The 19139-nt window shown below is 44.8% G+C and overlaps 1 protein-coding gene across 1 annotated transcript in view; it reads right to left on the reverse strand.

Annotated features, from left to right (window-relative positions):
- The window catches only part of GALNT6 (polypeptide N-acetylgalactosaminyltransferase 6), a 97488-nt gene that overhangs the window by 44765 nt on the left and 33584 nt on the right, over positions 1–19139 (reverse strand). Inside the window, exon 2 of the mRNA XM_015407692.1 lies at positions 10457–11037. Within this exon, the coding sequence (XP_015263178.1) occupies positions 10457–10944 (488 nt within the window). The 5' untranslated portion in view covers positions 10945–11037. The remainder of the gene's footprint in view (positions 1–10456; positions 11038–19139) is intronic.

Raw genomic sequence — 19139 nt, forward strand, 5'->3', positions numbered from 1 at the left:
CAGACCACCCCGACTCAAGCCCAGGGCCTCCGTCTTTGCCGGGTTTAACTTCAGCCGACTCAGTCGGAGCCAACCAGCCACGGCCTGCAACGCCCGGTGCAGATCTTCAGGGCCAGAGCCCGACCGGCTGCCCAACATCAGATAGAGCTGGGTGTCATCAGCATATTGATGACACCCAAGCCCATACCTCTGGCCTGGGCAATCTGGGCAAGAGGGCGCATGTAGATGTTAAACAACATCGGTGAAAGAACTGCCCCTTGAGGCACCCCACATTCAAGAGGGTGTCTCTGGGACTGCTGTTCCCCTATCACCACCCTTTGTCCCCGACCACGGAGAAAAGAGGCAAGCCATTGAAGGGCGAGCCCCTGAATCCCCACATTGGCGAGGCAGCTGATGGTCAGCAGCTGATGGTCGACCATATCGAACGCGGCCGACAGATCTAACAGCAACAGCGCCGCCACACCGCCTCGATCCAGATGCCGTTGCAGGTCGTCAGTAAGAGCGACCAGTACTGTCTCTGTTCCATTACCCGGGCGGAAGCCGGACTGGAAGGGATCTAGGACGGAAGTGTCATCCAGAAAGCCCTGCCAATCCAATCTCTTTCTCTTCATCATATCAGTCCAGTCATGTTCCATCTACACTGGCTCCCAATTTGCTTCCAGGCTCAATTCAGGGTGCTGGTATTGACCTTTAATGCCTATCAGGTCTATTAAAGCCAGGCCTTCCGGTCTTCCGCCGTCCTTTGGAGCCAACATACTTGAAGGACCCCTTACTCCTATAGGAATATAGCCAACCACTTCAGAGGACCTGCCTCAAGTACCTCTGCCATGTGACCCTGGACAGGGTGACAACCCAAGAAAGGGTCCTCTTGGTCATGGTGCCAAAGCTTTGGAACTCCCTCTCTAGGGAGATTCATCTGTCTCCCTTTATCATTGCCTTTCACCAGAGGAGTAAGACTTCTGTGTTTTGTTTGGCATCCCCACACTAATTGTTATTAGCCCTCCTCCAAGATTGTGGATTTACATTATGTTTTATTTACTTGTTTTGGATATTGCATTTTATATGCCTGAAATGTTTTAAAGCTCGCCAGCTTGGGGACCCTGAATGGGCTAGAAAGGTGGCACAGAAATATTTCAAATAAATAAATATGTTCCATTTGTCAAACTACTCTCACCATTAGGAAATTCAACAGTAATCTACTTGCATGTGACTTTAAGCCTATGAGAAGCAGAGAACAAGTTATTCCCCTGTTCCCTTCAATAGCTTTGCAGGGACTGGAAGAACATAGTCATCTCTCCACTCAAGTTTTCTCATCTCCAAGCTGAATATGCCCAGTCCTTCAAAATTTTCCACCAAAGACTTGTTTTTTAAACCCCTGAAAATCTTGCTACAAATTTCCATGAGATGGCGTTAACAGGGTGGGGACCAAAAACCCAGCCCATGTATAGTTTCATAGTCATAGTCATACATGAATTTATGTTCTCCTCTGTTTCCCCACACACTGTTCTTCCTTTGGACCAGGACCATGGTATGTGTGCAGAAGGAACTTCAACCTTCCTTCCTGCACTGTTACCATGAACTGAAAGAGCTATTTGGTTCACTACAGAAGACTACATGGTGCCATGTGAATTCAATACCATGGCATCTCTGGTGCTTTCTGGGAAAGGTGAAAAGCAGAGCTCTTTATGACATCGTTTGGACAAATGGGGGGAGGGGGGAGAGGCTGAAGCTCCTTCTGTTTGTGGGCCACAGTTCTCATCCAGAGTGAGAACAGAGCAGGGAATAGAGGAGAACGTACAAATCATGTCTGAGTGTGAAACGGTACATGGCCCCTACCTGGTGAGTCCTGTCTTGGCTACCCTCCTTGTAAAACAGCAAGTTTCAACAGGTGCTTCTTAAGGCATGTGTACACTATGTGCTGTCAGGCTGGTTTCAACTTAAGGTTGTTGTTGTTCAGTCACACAGTCGAGTCCGACTCTTTGCGACCCCATGGACCAGATCACGCCAGGCCTTCCGGTCTTCCGCCGCCCTCTGAAGTTGGCTCAATTTCATGTTCATTGCATCTATGACACTGTCTAACCATCTCATCCTTTGCCGTCCCCGTCTTCTTTGACCTTCAATCTTTCCCAGCATCAGGGTCTTCTCTAGTGAGTGCTCCCTTCTCATTTGGTGGCCAAAGTATTTGAGCTTCAGTTTCATTATCTGGCCTTCCAGGGAACAGTCAGGGTTGATTTCTTTTAGGATTGACTGATTTGATCTTCTTGCAGTTCAAGGGACTCTCAAGAGTCTTCTCCAGCACCATAGTTCAAAAGAATCTATTCTTCGGCGCTCAGCATGACCTTGCTAGCGTGTGATATGAGTGCAATTGTGCGATAGTTTGAACATTCCTTGGCATTGCCCTTCTTTGGGATTGGAATGTATACTGATCTTTTCCAATCCTGTGGCCACTGTTGCGTTTTCCAAATTTGCTGGCAAATGGAGTGCAGAACTTTAACAGCATCATCTTCTAAGACTTTGAATAGCTCAGCTGGAATACCATCACCTCCACTAGCTTTGTTGTTAGTAATGCTTTCTAAGGCCCATTTAACTTCACATTCCAGGATGTCTGGCTCAAGGTCAGTGATTATACCGTCGTGTTTGTCAAGGACATTGAGGTCTTTCTTGTATAGTTCTTCTGTGTATTCTTGCCATCTTTTCCTAATCTCTTCTGCTTCTGTTAGGTCCCTACCGTTTTTGTCCTTTATCATGGCCAGCTTTGCATGGAACGCTCCCTTGATTTCTCCAATTTTCTTGAAGAGATCTCTAGTCCTTCCCATTCTATTGTTTTCTTCTATTACTTTGCACTGTTCATTCAGGAAGGCCTCCTTATCTCTCCTTGCTGTTCTCTGGAAATCTGCGTTCAGTTGGGTAAATCTTTCCTTTTCGCCTTTGCCTTTCGCTTTCCTTCTTTCCTCTGCTATTTGTAAAGCCTCATCAGAAAGCCATTTTGCTTTCTTGCATTTCTTTTTCTTTGGTATGGTGGTGATTGCTGCCTCCTGTACGATGTCACGAACCTCTGTCCATAGTTCTTCAGGCACTCTATCTATCAAATCCAGACCCTTGAATCTATTCTTCACCTCTACTGTATATTCATCAGGGATGTGATCTAGGTCAAACCTGAATGGCCTCATGGTTTTCCCGATTTTCTTCAGTTTAAGTCTGAATTTTGCAATGAGTAGCTCATGATCTGAACCACAGTCAGCTCCAGGTCTTGTTTTTACTGACTGGATAGAGCTTCTCCATCTTTGACTGCAAATTATATAGTCAATCTGATTTCGGTGTTGCCCATCTGGTGATGTCCATGTGTAGAGTCGCCTCTTAGGTTGTTGGAAAAGGGTGTTCGCTATGACCAGTGTGTTCTCTTGACAAAACTCTGTTAACCTTTGCCCTGCTTCATTTTGCTTTCCAAGGCCAAACTTGTCTGTTATTCCAGTTACCTTTTGACTTCCTACTTTAGCATTCCAGTCCCCTATGATGATGAGGACATCATTTTTTGGTGTTAGTCCTAGGAGGTGTTGTAGGTCTTCATAGAACCGGTCCACTTCAGCCTCTTCTGCATCAGTGGTTGGGGCATACACTTGAATTACTGTGATGTTGAATGGTTTGCCTTGGAATCGGACAGAAATCATTCTGTCATTTTTGAGATTGTATCCCAGTACTGCCTTTTGCACTCTCTTGTTGACTATAAAGGCCACACCATTTTTTCTACGAGATTCCTGGCCACAGTAGTAGATATAATGGTCTTCTGAGTTAAATTCGCCCATTCCTGTCCACTTTAGTTCACTGATTCCTAAGATATCGATGTTCAGTCTTGCCATCTCATTTTTGACCACGTCAAGCTTACCTTGATTCATAGATCTTACATTCCAGGTTCCTATGCAGTATTGTTCTTTGCAGCATCGGACTTTCCTTTCACCATCAGACACATCCACAACTGAGCGTCCTTTCGGCTTTGGCCCAGCCGCTTCACTCTTTCTGGGGTTACTTGTACTTTCAGTTGTGTGTGTGACCTGTGAAATGTCCTATCCTTAACAGCCTTGATCAGGTCTTACAAACTGAAGGCTATTTCCTTCTTTATTGTCCATCCATCTCATATTGGATCTTCCTCTTTTCCTACTGCCTGCAACTTTTCCTAGCATTATTGTTTATTCCAGTGAGTCTTGTCTTCTCATGATGTGACCAACATACAATGACCTTAGTTTAGTAATTTTAGCTTCTAGGGAGAATTCGAGCTTGATTTGACCTAGAATCCACATAGTATCTTTTTTGGCAGTCCATTGTATCTGTAGAACTATCCTCTGTAAAACTCTCCCTCCAACACCACATTTCAAATGAATCAACTTTCTTCCTGTCAGTTTTCTTCATTGTCTGGCTTCCAATCCATACATGGTAATGCAGAGTACCACAATACCACCAGTGCTACTTCCTTACACTTAAGGATCTTTTCCAGTTCCTTCATGGCTGCCCTTCCTAGTCTCAATCTTCTTGTGATTTCTTGGTTGCAGTCTTCCTTTTGGCTGATGATTCAGCCAAAGAATAGAAACTCTTTAACAATTTCAGTTTCTTCATAGTCAGCCTTAAAATTGTGTAATTCCTCAGTAGCCATTACTTTAGTCTTCTTTAAGTTCAGCTGTAATCTTGCTTTGGCACTAAGGCATAGTGCTGCACAAGTAAAAAAAAATAAAATCCCTGTATCTGCTGAAAAGCTCTCTTCCCCGACTATGAAAGATACAAAAGCTACCTGGTTGCCCATACACAGCTCCCCCTCCCCCCTTTCTGGTACTTAATCTTGCCTTGGTTCAAGAGCCTGTAGCTCACAGGCTGAGGTAATAGGACAGGCCGCAACAATAGTATTTTCAATTGGTACAGGCTCGCAAATAGAAGCAATGCCATACACCAGAGTACTGTTTCACTAAGAGAAAAGGAGGAAAGATAATTTATTCTCCTGAGGCTTTCAGGACAGAATAGTATTGCCTTCTGCTTTGTTAGTGATTTCAGCTCAGAGAGAGAACCACACAATGAAGACCGCCAGGGGAGCTCCCTGGGTGACCTCGGGGCCGCCGTCACAATACTATCTCAGCCTAACCTACCTCACAGGTTGTTTTGAGGAAAAAATGGAGGAGAGGAGAATGATGTAAGCTGCCTTGGGTCCCCACTGGGGAGAAACGCGTGGTATAAATAAAAAATATATATTTTAAAAATCAACTTCACCAGGCCTAGATATAGATTTTTTTTGTTGAAGATGCAAGTGCCATATAGACTTGCTTATTTTGTACCACTTTTATTCTGCTGGATGTGGTAAGAGAGGCAAAGAGCTACACAGGGAGCCAAAGCTCCATCAGTGTACCAGTGTGAGATAGTGGTCAAACGTGTCAGACTGAGAACTGGGAAAACAGATTTCAAGTCACCACTAGGCCCCAAAGCTTTACTACATTCACTGGGACCACAGTTGATGCCCCTGATTTTTTTAAAAAAATGCTATAGACCCATTCCGCCCACTGAATCCTAACCTCCTTCTGAAATTTCACCAGTATTACTCAAACGGTGGAGCTGATCTTTACAACCTTAAGGGCCAGAAAAAGCTTTTAACATGAAAGGTAAAGTTTTCAGGATATTGTATGCCGTACATTATTCTATACTTCCACATGAAAGCAGAGAATTAATGAATTAGTGTATCCCACAGCATAACAAAAAGAGGCTACTAGATGAATAGCAAAGACTAGTAAAGCATTTACTACTTATCTACTTTAAAAATTGAGGTAAATACCATTTTAATCCATCATTAGATATATTGGAATAAGGGTTCCACTATGCTTTGCCATTCTTCGCAATAATCCCCAGTAATAAATTCTTTAAGATTACCTAATAAAGTAAGTGGCTTATTTAATGCACAGCTTTTAGTATCAACAGGGGGGAAATGGAGAATTGTTCTATGTTTTCTACCTATCTCTAAACTACTGTCCTCTTAGAAGACTACTAAAACAACATTTTCTGAGCAGACATCTAAGAGAATGCCTGAGGTGCAGATATTGCTGAGGAAGAACAAAGATTTAAACTTTAAGAACACACATATGACAAATCATTTTTTAAAAATAATCAATAGTTCTTGGGGAAAAAACTTATATAATAAATCTGCCATTCAGCAAGGTTAGCTTGAATAGTTCTGTTGCTTCACTTTGCTTTCAACATCTGAACTTTTTTTCACCCTTTAGAAGAACTTGACCAAAAGGAGCCAGTTTAAGAAGGCACAGAAAGATTCCAGCAGGGGCAAGATTCCCTTCAAGGTCCTCTTGAGTAGACTGTTTGGGGCTGAGATGGGTCACTGCCATTACATTGTGAAACTACTGTGCAGGCTAATGGTGCTATGTAAACAAAAAATACACTGGTCCATTTGCAACATATCTTAAAATAAAACTGTGGCTGATTTTTATGCCTCCTCCTAACTACTATAGCAATGTTAATTAACTTTTTAAAAAAAAGGAATTCATACCTTTGGCATGCATACCTTGTACACAGCCCCAAATTATTATTTGTAATGATAAATATGTAAAACAGAGAACTATGTTGTTCGAAATATGGGTTTGAAAATAACGAATTTTTGTTAGCCGTCCCAAAATGGTTTGGCTTCATTCCTCTAAGCTTAAATTCCAATATGCTCAGAGAAGGATGCCCTTTGAAAAACCCATAATAATTCAAAAATCACTAGGCATCTTTACCTTAAACAAGAACTATAGTTTTCCCTATATGGACCTTTGTAGGCATGAGAGTAGGCAGACAACATTTAGTTCCCACAGTTAAACCAACATCTTTATGGCAGAGCTCTTGGAGGAGCATAACTGAGTCAAGAGGATTTAAATAATTTCGGTAGAGGGTAGCTGCCCCCACCAACCTCTTTTGATTTCACTGTCCATACCGTGCTCTGAACTTGTCAGCGGGAAGGCAAACGGGTCCCTTACAGGCTGCATACCTCTGGCACACATCAAAAGGGGAAAATGTTCCACATGGAAGATCAGGTTTTTTCTTCAGCCTCCCCCACTACGAAAGTATCCAACAATACAAGTTTCATTCACAGGCTCCCTCCATCTGAGCCAATTTCCCCAGCTCTCCCGATTTATGGTTTCGGTTTTGGGAGGGCCTTACATTTTAATTTAAATTGGTTTATGCCTCTTTGGTTGACTGAATAACATTCTTGCGCTCCCTGCCTAGAACACAGCATTCTTCCATTGTGATATCTACACCTGCTAGGCAGAAATAATCAGCTGTCGTCGGGTGGGGTGTGTGGGGGAGGTAGAAGAGGAGGACCGTCTGCAAAGCTGGCCTGGTTTTGAGCCACTATTCAAGCCGCCTTTGTTGGTCCCCCTCTTCCTCCCCACCCCCCACAAGGCCTTGACTGACTTATCTTCCCCTATGAAAAGCAAGCCCTAGCTTTGGGAGATCACAGGGAAGGGAGGGAAAAGACAAGGGTCACGTTTGACTCCTTCCTTGCCCCCCTCCTGTACTGTAAGATGTGTCTGTTCCACTTGGCGAGCAAAGTGAAAAATTAAGGGGGCAACAGAGCTCTTGGAAGCCAAAGGAAATGGACCAAAACCACGGGCGGGGGAATCAAGAAGGTTTTGAACTTGGGCAGCCTTTATTTTAAAGAGAGAGAGAGAAGGCTGCAAATCAAATATTTACTGCTTCACTGATTGGCAGTAGTGGGAAAATTTAGGGCAGAAGAAAGTAGAGGGAGCGCTAGATAATTAAAAAGGAAAAATTTATACTAGATGAAACAAAACCAGCAAGTTTTTATCTTCTGCAGAACATTTTCTCGTAAGTGCCTCCAAATCTGTGTGGGCAATTCACATGAAAGCTTCTTAGTCGGGTGTCTCCAGACTGCCAACCTCATCAAGAAAGCAGCTATAGAGGTTTAACATTTGTACAGTTCAGCCAGGGTTGGTAACTTAGTCACTAGTTTTGTTATCATCATAATAACTTACCGCTTAAACAAATATTTGCCTGATCAGGCCAATAACAGTGTAAAAAATACAATCACTCAAGACTCTGCTCCCTCACCCAGCCCAAAATTTGCCAAATGTTTTGAATGAGTACATTCCAATCCAAAATTAAAACAAACATTTTCAATTTTACCTCACAACCTCATAGTTTTTAGAATTGCAGCCCACTGCTGAAACTTTGAAAGGCTTCAAATATAAGTGGTCAGCTGTGAAATATTAATGAATTGCTATGTATAAAGTAAAAAAAAAGCAGTAACTTTTTCAAATAGTTTTCTGGGGACCATAGTGGACATTCTTCAAGGAAAAGTTCACAGGGGATGGATAGGCTCCTTTCGGTTTGAATGTGTACTTTTTTGTCCTTTAGGTCATGCTGTGTTTTATCAATGCGGTGCTGGTTTTAATTTTTTGGTAACCACAGGTTCACAGGGGATGGATGCTTTATTAGGCTCCTTTCGGTTTGAATTTGTACTTTTTTGTTCTTTAGGTCATGCTGTGTTTTATCAATGTGGTGCTGGTTTTAATTTTTTGGTAACCACAGTTTTTAAAGTGTTATGCTGCTAATTTAATGCCTTAAAATGGATTCCTTTGTAATGTACCACAGCAGGGGAACACAAGCGTCTTCTACAGCATACTGAGAGTTCACAGCTGGCTATGGTAAGACCTTGACAATGCAACACTGGGGATTCACACATGCATAGGTGTTTCTTGATAGACAAATACATGAAAAAGCTTCCTCATGGTAAAAAACCCTGAAACACATTTGCAGTACTGTCATATACTAATATCACTACAGGATGAATACCAAATACTGAAATAAATACATGAAAAAGCTTCCTCATGGTAAAGCACCCTGAAACCCATTTGCAGTACTGTCATATACTAATATTACTACAGGATGAATACCAAATACTGAAATAAAATATAAACTGGGGGGGAGGAGGAGGGGGAGGAGGAGATTGGATTTATACCCTACCCTTCACTACCTGAAGGAGTCCCAGAGCGGCTTAAAATCCCTTTCCCTTCCCCTCCCCAAAACAGACATCCTTCTGAGGTAGGTGGGGCTGACAGAGCTCTCTCAAGAACTGCCCTTGAGAGAACAGCTCTGAAAGAACTTATGACTGACCCAAAGTCACACCAGCAGCTGCATGTGGAGGAGTGGGGAATCAAACCCAGCTCTCCCAGATTAGAGTCCATGCTCCTAACCACTACACCAAACTGTCTCTAGTTATGGCAGTACACAATATTCAGATGACCAACCCAAAACCAGCAAATTTTAAACACTTCTGCGGCAGAATTCTGAGGAGAATTTTTCGGGGCCAAATTTCTTTCAGCTTTACTTCTAATGGCAACCTGATAGATGAACCTTTCCTAGGCTAGTAAAAGTGAATAGATAGTACAAACATGTTACACAATTCTTGTTTTACCAGAGCAATTTGATTTAACAAATTATATCAGGTCAGTACTAGACTGGATGAGCTGCACTGAATAACCGAGTATGGATGTGGGAACTCAATACTGGAATGTAGTTTAAAAAGTGGATTGTGGACAACTTCCGGTCATGATCTCTCACCCCAACCTATATAACAGGATTATTGGGAAGCTTTAGCGAAAGCCACAAAAGAAGCCTGCACTGAGAACTTTGTGCCCAATGAACAAGGGGGTGATATTTAGGTAGAACATTCCCCTAAAATGTTACAGGCCAAATAGGATTATTCCTCAAGAGTGCTCATATTTAAGGCCAACTCACTGGTTTACTCCTCATTATATGGCCTATATATAAGTTATATTTACCAAATATACAAATCCCTTTGCTTATTCAATAATAATAAAAAGATTAGTGATCCAACGGTGCATCTTTAAACCTTGCAGAGTGCTCCTCCAAGCCCCTGTTCTAGAAAGGCCTTTCTGCCTTTAAGACCAATGAACTTCAAACAACAAAACTATGCTCAACAAAAATTTGGCTTCCACCATGACCCCACCCTTTCACTTCCCAGGGACAAGTTCTTTAGCATGAGCCACTGCTCCAGCAAACACTTCACTTAGACACGGTCAATACCAGTAGCTTAAAAGACATTAACTAGAACAATCCATGGAAGGATAAATCTGTCAACAGCTATTCAGTCATGACAGACAAAAATTGAACTTCCACAAACAGGAGGCACGATATGCCCAAATAACATTTTGATAAGTACAAATAGGAGAAGGCCATCATTTCATGCCCCCACCAGGATTCTGCTTCACATGTGCACCTAATAAGAAATGCAAGCAAGCAGGGAACTGGTGACATTCTCCCACACCACATAGATGGTTGATACAGATGATCAGCTTCCCATCTGCTCATGGCCACTCCGGTAAGATGGCAAAGGGCAACTTGTATTTGTCACAGTATTTTCTAAAGAGATTGGAAAGGAGGAAGAGCTTACTCTGGAGGCCTGGTATCCGGTCCCAGGGCCCTCTGGAGAGAGATCAGGTCACTGGCATATGCATTGAAGCAATGCTTCTCAAAGCCACGCTCTTTCTCCTTGGTTTCTTCTGGTGTCCACTGGTCCTTCTTGAAAGGTTTACCATCAGCACCTGGGCTATTGGGGTCCTGAGGTGGACGCTCCATAAAGGGCTTCAGTTCTGCTGGTGTGTAATAACCTGGCAGGCAAGACTTGCTGTTTTGTACAGGTGCCTCTTGCTGAGCTGGAGCACGAATCTGCAGCTTTGGCATAGAGTCACGGATGTTGTTGACTGCACCGATCATTATGTCAATCATTTGATCTTTTCGGTCCACAATGTTTTTTAGCCAGGGTTCTTCCCTGTGCTCCCCACTTCCCACGTCCCTTTGCATGATGAAGACGAAGATCATGAAGACGACACCCAACAAAGCCAGCTTCAGTGGGCCATAGTGTCTTCGGATCAACCTCATGGCGAGTGATATTTGGCAGCTGCTTCTGTATCAGAGATGCACACTCTTCAAGGCTTCGGTTAATCTATGGAATCTCACCATCTTCTTTCAAACCTGAGGAGCACACAAGAGAACTGATAAGTCTCAAGAGATTAATATGTGCTTCGTCACCAGCCCCATTCCCACAAGGGTTGCCACATCATACCTGACAGCTGGCAGGAGCTTGGGGGAGAAGGGGCATGGGAGGCTGCCAGCATTCTGTGCACCCTGATGTCACTTCCAGGAAAGCCAGAAATGACATCACACCATTTAGGAATTGCTGGAAATTCTATGATTTTACAAAGAGTTTCTGATGGTTCTTAGACGTCATGTGACAGCATGTCCAGGCTTTCCCTAGGAGTGGTATCATGCCACGTGTGATGGTGGACTTTTTAAAAACAAAATTCTCCTGCCACTAGAGTAGCAGTGGGCAACAAGAGGTGCCTGCAGACACTTCCCACTGTAGTGGGAGGCCTGGCAAACCTAACGTCACTGAAATGAAGGAAGAGACAGACCAAATGCAATGCTCCCTCTAAGCTGCGGAGTCTTGTGAGCCATATTTTTCTTTTGCAGGTCAGTCCTTTGCATCTTTTTCTTCACAGTGCTATGATGAAATACTGACATATTAATTTAAAACAAGAAGTGAAGAAGAGTGCATCTTTCTGTTCACGTGCTATGATGAAATACTGACATATTAATTAAAAAGAAGAACCGAAGAGTAACAGCTGAGTAGAGAAGGTTATTATCTTGCCTATATCTTTGGCTGTCACAGGAGGTGGAGCCAAATTTTATCTTATCTTATTTATTTTTAGCATTTATATCCCGCCCTCCCCGCAAGCGGGCTCAGGGCGGCTTACAAAGAGCCCACGCAGAAAAACAGGAAAACCAGTAATTATCAACACAAATAAGGTGTTCAGTAAGAAACAAGGTGGTCACCGAATAAAATTACAAGATAGTATCAGTCTTTCATAAAGGTGGTGTTGTCCTGTAGTTGATGTACAACCAGTTGGTATACGGTGCCACACAGTATCCTGGCAGATCTTCCAGGGACCGTCCCCCCTAGCCCCGTTGTTACCCACGCCGTTTGTGGTGGTGGCAGCGGTGGCTCCTACGTAAAAGCCTGGCAGAAGAGCTCCATCTTACAGGCCCTGTGGAACTGCAGAAGGTCCCGCAGGGTCCTGATCTCCTCCGGGAGCTTGTTCCACCAGGTAGGAGCCACCACTGAAAAGGATCTGGCCCTGGTCGCGGCAAGCCTTGCCTCCTTTGGACCTGGAATAACCAGGCAATGTTGCGTCCCAGACCGAAGTGCTCGTGGGGGTATGTGTGGGGAAAGGCGGTCCCTCAGGTAGGTCAGACCCTGACCATATAGGGCTTTAAAGGTAAGAACCAGAACTTTGAAACGTATCCGGTATGCTATTGGCAGCCAGTGCAGCACTTTCAGCCCAGGTTGGATGTGTTCCCACTTGGGGAGACCCATCAACAGCCTGGCCGCAGCATTCTGCACTAACTGCAGCTTCCGGATCTGTGACAAAGGCAGCCCCATGTAGAGAGTGTTACAGTAGTCTAACCTTGAGGTGACCGTCGTGTGGATCACTGTAGCCAGGTCATCACGGTCAAGGAAGGGAACCAACTGCCGAACCAGCATAAGGTAGTAAAATGTCGATCTGGCAGTGGCTGCCACCTGGGCCTCCATAGTTAAGGAGGGATCCAGGAGCACTCCCAAACTCCTAACCTTCGACGCTGGCACCAGAGGCGACCCTTCGAAGGCTGGGAGAGGGACCCCCAACCCCGAACCAGTCTGACTCAGGCACAGGACCTCTGTCTTCGCTGGGTTTAGTTTCAGCCGGCTCAGCCTGAGCCACCCAGCCACGGCCTGTAATGCCCGGTTCAGATCTTTTGGGTCGGAGCCCGACTGACTACCCAACATCAGATAGAGCTGGGTGTCACCTGCATATTGATGGCAATCCAGCCCATACCTCCTGGTAATCTGGGCAAGGGGGCGCATGTAGACGTTAAACAACATCGGGGAAAGCACTGCCCCCTGAGGCACACCACATTCAAATGGGTGCATCCGGGACTGCTGTTCTCCTATCACCCTCTGTCCCCGACCTTGGAGAAAAGAGGCAAGCCACTGAAGAGCGAGCCCCTGTATCCCCATGCCGGTGAGGCAGCGGGTCAGCAACTGATGGTCGACCGTGTCAAGTGCGGCCGACAGATCTAACAACAACAGTGCCGCCACGCCACCTCGATCCAGATGCCTGCGGAGGTCGTCAGTAAGGGCGACCAGCACCGTCTCCGTCCCATGCCCCGGATGAAAGCCGGACTGGAATGGATCAAGGACAGAAGCGTCATCGAGAAAGCCCTGTAGCTGTGTCACCACCGCCCTTCTCAATCAATTTGCCCAAAAATGGCAAATTAGACACTGGCCGATAGTTGGCCAATTCAGCCAGGTCCAGAGTTGGCTTTTTCAAGAGAGGGCGGACCATCGCCTCCTTGAGTGCTTCAGGGAACCGCCCCTCTGAGAGGGACTTGTTGACAATCTCCCTTAAGGCACCTCGGAACCCCTCGTGGCAATACCTCCCTCCTTGCCTGCAAAAGTATCACAGAAGGGAATGAAAAAGAAATGAAGACACGGGGAGGGAGGGAGGGAGGGAGGGAAAGGAGGAATAAAAGGAAACAAAGGAAAGCCCAAGAGGGAAGGGAGAGAGAGAAAAGGGAATAAAAAGAACTGAAGCCTGAAGGGGGAATGGAACTGCACACTGACTAAGGAAAGCCTGGGTGCTTACCAGCCTTCTTAATCGTCCAGTGGAAACCCTTTCATTTGAATGAATCCAGACAAGACAGAGGTAACGCTGGTTGGGAAGGCTCATATTCTAGAGGGACTGAGCCCACTTGCCATAGATGGAGTAATGGCTTTTTCAGAGTGAGTTAAGAGCTTGGGGTACTCATGGACCCTGCCTTGCTCTTTGAAAAGCAGGCTGGCATGGTGGCCAGGAGCACCTTCTATCAGCGGCATCTAATTTGACATCTTTCTCCTTACCTAGACTCAGCTGATGTGGCCACACTGATCCATGCTTCTGAAACCTCATGGTTAGATAACTGCAACATGCGCTATGTGGGGGCTGCCCTTGAAGACAACCCTGAAAATACAACTGGTCCAGAATGCCACAGTCCAACTATGGACAGGGGCTACCCGCCAAGAACATATGCTGCCTGTCTTGAAACAGCTTCATTGGCTGCCAGTCTGTTTCTGAGCTCAATTCAATGTGCAGGTTAAGAACATAAGAACATAAGAGATGCCAATGTTGGATCAGGCCAAAGGCCCATCCAGTCCAACACTCTGTATCACACAGTGGCCAGAAATACCAGTGCCATCAGGAGGTCCACCAGTGGGGCCAGGACATTAGAAGCCATCCCACTGTTGACCCCCCCCAAGCACCAAGATGACAGAGCATCACTTGCCCCAGAGTCCCTATCTATACCTTGTGGCTAATAGCCACTGATGGACCTTCAAAGTCCTTCGTGACCTAGAACCCACATATTGGAAGGACTGTCTCCTTCCATATGTTCCTGTGTGCCAGCTACAGTCATCAGGAGGCCATCCCACCACTTAGGGTGGCCAATCTGGCACTGACCACGGCCCAGGCCCTTTCCAATGTGGCTCCGGCTCTGTGGAATGGGCTCCCCGAAGAGGTGAGAAGAGCCTCCTCCTTGAAGATCTTTAGGAGGTGCTGCAAGGCCTGCCTGCTTGGATGGGGTCTGAATGTCAAACATCTTTTAAGCAGGGACGGGGAAGGGATTTGGGGATTGTATGCAGATAGACTTTGTCACTGCAACTCTGGATGCATTGAAACTATTTCACACATTTGTTTGCATTGTCAATTTTATGTGGATTTACGTTCTAGATATTTAAATCCTATCTGAGCCAACATGACGAATCTTCCTGATACTTTAAAAGTGCACCGTCTTCTAAATTACTCTGTTCCGGAAGTATCAATGAATGTAGCCATGTTTTTACAATCAGCGATAAAGCTACACCAGGAAAACTACCAATGAGTAATTGTTTTATGCAATACTATGTAATATTATGTAGTTGGTAGTTGGTTTTAGCTGGGGATGTTTTAACTATTATTGTCAGCTGCCTTGAACAAAGAGGAAAGGTGGGATGTAAAGGTTTTAATAAATAAATAAAAAATATATAAAAGAGGGCAGCTGATAACAAGCCTTGCCTTACAATGGCCCCATCCACTCATTTTCTGAAAAGCTCAGTTCAATATGAAGCTGCCCCACAAACATGCTCACATATGGGAGAAATCAAGCCTGATTGGTAGCAGAATAGCTGTGATGAAGAGGGTAACCTTTGTTTCCACACGGGGAAGAAAATGTCAGAAACTAGAGGATGACTTTATGCAGGAATATGCAATGCCTGTGTACATACCACTTTATACAGGGATATGCAATGCCTGTGTGCAAACCCACACTACTCCTTCCAGCACAGCAAACTGTACAGTCTCACTATAACAAAGGATAGATGTGCTTCCAAGCTGGCAGAAGAGCAACATTTCCAATTTTGCTTTCAAAGGCGCCTTCTGGAACATGAGAATTACCTTGGGAGGACTGATGTCACCATGTCAGTCACCAAAGGATTACTGAGAAAACAATTCATCTGCTTTAATACAGGTATGGCTTTAGCACAAGTATGGTTGTCTCGAGAGTGTCAAGAGAATTTCTAAGCTGCCAGGAAGGGGGGAGGGGACACCACACTCACTTTGTTTCCTCCTGAGGTTTTTACACATGATAGTATTCCAACACACATTTATCAATTCTATACCTACATATATCCATTTATTCATCACAATTAGCTTTGTGTTGGTTAAAATATTGGACTGGATTCTGGGAGACCTTGGCTTACATCTTCTTCCACAAAGCTCACTGGGAGACCTTGGGCCACTCATACTCTTTCCACCTGATTTACTTTGCAGGGCTCCTGTGAGGGTAAAATGGAGGAAGGGAGACTGAAGTACACTACTGTGAGCTCTGTGAAGGAAGGGCAGGATAATATACATTTTTTATCCCACTCTTCCTTCAAGGAGCTCAGGATAGCACACATTTTAAACTCTGCTTGTAAAAAAAACCCCTCGTACGGACAAAAAAAATCCCTCAGGATATATATAAGCACTGGAAGGAAGCAATCAGACAGAAGACAATCCCAAAATTCCTTCCAGGCCCATTCTCATAGTGCCAAATTACTACACCACGGGACCCCGATGTGGTACCCGCCAACACATTTCCTGGAGCCTGCCAAGTGTTTTTAGGAAGTGGGCAGGGCCAGGCGAGGGCTTTTGCCCAGCAAGGCTTCTGATTGGCTGTGCAGATTTTTAGAAAGATTGCTTTGCTGGTAGCTGCTAACAAAGCACAGGGATCTTCACTGTGTGAATGAAGGTAAAGCTGCAGCTGCCATTTTAGGTCTGTCTCTATCTCCTGTGGCAGATATTTTGTCTTGTGGCAGCCATTTTGTGGCCCCACCCACCCCACTGTTTCAGAATTTCAAAGGTGCCTGCAGGCTCAAAAAGGATGGGGAGGGACTTCCTGACCAATAAAAGCCATGGCCCAGCCAAGGCCTACTTAACATATGCAAGAAAATGAGATGGCAAAAGAAAGGTTTTGAATGTTCCTTCACATAAAAAGCTCCAGGCAAACAGAAAATTAGTACAGCAGGGAGAAAGTTTCTACACCCCCTCTGTTTCCTGTGCTGGTTTTCTACTTGCGGGGAATTTTTTTTAACACGTGAACACTCTACAATGCAACCCTCCACCAGGAGATTTAAATAGTTTCGTTTATTCTGACACCACACTTTATTCTTACATCCTTTCATTGCATGTGTAAACCTTTACTGATCTCTCATACATTTAGTCATGAAGGTTAGAAGACTTAAAAAGCAGAATGAGAAATCCAAAAAGATTTTACATTTTGCAGAGCACTGTGCAATAGATATGGACATTCTTTTATGACAGGGGGAAACCCAAGACAGAATTGTTGTCCAGATAAATTTCACAGAAGTGTTATGCAAAGTTTAGTCCTGAATTAGAGTGCCACCAGCCAGCATGCAATTTAACTAAAACGACAGATTATTTTTAGAACTGATTTTTTTTGCACATCTTCTGTTACAGCAAGTTCACAGTTCACATTCAAGTTAGCTGGAGCAGAAAGGTTTTGTTGGGGTTTTTTGGTAACCGATTGGTCACAAGTATTTGTCTCCCATATAAAAGCCTGCCACAACTTGCATATATGTAGCAGAGCGCAAGGAGGAACCAGGATTCGTCTTTCTTTCTTCTTGGCAGAGAACTCTCTTTATAAACCACACTAAATCCCCACAGAATTAACATTTGGTCAAACTGAGATTACCTACCCCACCTATTCCAAACAGGATGGATGTCCTTTTTCTCTTCTTGCATGAAAGACAGCAGTACGTGGCCAAAGAGGATAAACTTGTGTGCGGGTTTGTGGACTGTGTTTTGCTTTTAACTAAAGCAAAGAACCGTCCCTGCTTGTAAGAGATCTGCCGACATCTTTCTTCCTGTCTGAAATAAAATTACATCTTAACACACACAAACAGGGGTCATTTCCTGCAGGAGCGCACAGGAGCGGAGCTCCGGCAGTAAAGAGTCCAGGGGGCGGGCACATGCAACAAGCCCCACCCCCTGCTCCCCGCAGCCCTCAGTCAGAGCAAGAAGCAGCCAGGTAAGTTGCAGAGCTACCCCCGGCCCCCTTGGTCCAAAACAGTCCAGTGGCACCTTTAAGACCAAGGTTTATTCAGGTACAAGCTCTCCCTCCTCTGCGAGGACAGATCTGCACGTCCCCCGCCCCCAGTAGCTAGCAATCCAAAACAGTCCAGTGGACCCTGAGTGGTGGGTGTTGCCTTCTGGCACACTTCTGGTGGTGTCAGGGGGTGTGGTATATGCAAATAAGTTATGCTAATGAGTTATGCTAATGAGCTCCTGCACCTCTTTTTCTACGAAATGATCCCTGCACATACATACACAATTTATGAGACTTGAGTCATTCTTATTCCAACCTGGGGGCAAAGATACAAATGACTGATCTGCTGAGCCAGAATTCACAGCCAGGAATTGATTCACACCATCCTATTACTCAGCATTTCCTTTTGAATTAAAGTGAACTAGACCAGTGTGTGTTTGGCATTATCTTTGTTTAGGACTCCGATATCACAAGACACATTGCTTAAGTTTAAGTACATGGTCAGAGTCAGGCAGCAGAACCTAGATTTTTGGTGTATAACCTGGAACGTTTTGCTTCTTCCTTTGCACTTACAATCATAGAATTGGAAGGGTACAAGAGTCCTCCAAATTCAATCCCTGTGACACAAAGCAGCAAGGTTGTTTAGGCAACACCAATGGAAGAAGTCCAGATCCACAAACAGAAAGATGATGTGGTTTACATAAGTCCATACAGAGCAATTGGGTTGGGATGGCTCCAAATGAGTAATCTGAGGCACACAAATAAAACACCATATTGCCTCAGTAATATTGCCAGTAATAATCTCTTTAACGTGTGAATTGGACTAATACAGGAGACATCCAGGTTTGCAAACAGGTGTTTGTCACAGTCACTTTAGCCCAATTCAGATGCAGTAAACACAAAAAGTGCACATATGCATGCACAGGGAAGGGGGGGCAGGAGGATCTCAAGGACAAGTTGTACCCCAGCCTACATGCATTCATTGGGTTGCATTCTGTGCATTAAGTTTACTACATGTGTATGGTTCTATCCACACAATCAGAAAGCAGGGAAGTTTTTCATTTGTTTTTGTGACTTTCTAAAACACTTTGTACATGATATGTTGGGGGGGTTTGTGCACTCATTTCACTACCTTTCCCTAAGTCCTCTCTACCACCTATTTGGAAATCACACTGCTCAAACTATATATTTCATGCTCCCAACTAAGCGGAGCAGACTAACAGCATGGATAAGCAACAGCCAACTGGCAATCCAACTTACCCACAAGCAGGGGTCTTTTGGGGCCGGAGCGCTGCTCCGGCAGCCCAGGAGCCCGCACAAATTGTGGCGGCGGCAAGCCCTGCCCCAGCTCCCCGCGCCGAAAGCGCTGCGGCCGGGGGGGGGGGGGCCCAGAGGGCCCCACTGCGGGGTTCCCCGGG

Source organism: Gekko japonicus, unplaced genomic scaffold, assembly GCF_001447785.1.
Source record: "Gekko japonicus isolate JY-2015 unplaced genomic scaffold, Gekko_japonicus_V1.1 scaffold1692, whole genome shotgun sequence".
In the NCBI taxonomy this organism is placed as follows: domain Eukaryota; kingdom Metazoa; phylum Chordata; class Lepidosauria; order Squamata; family Gekkonidae; genus Gekko; species Gekko japonicus.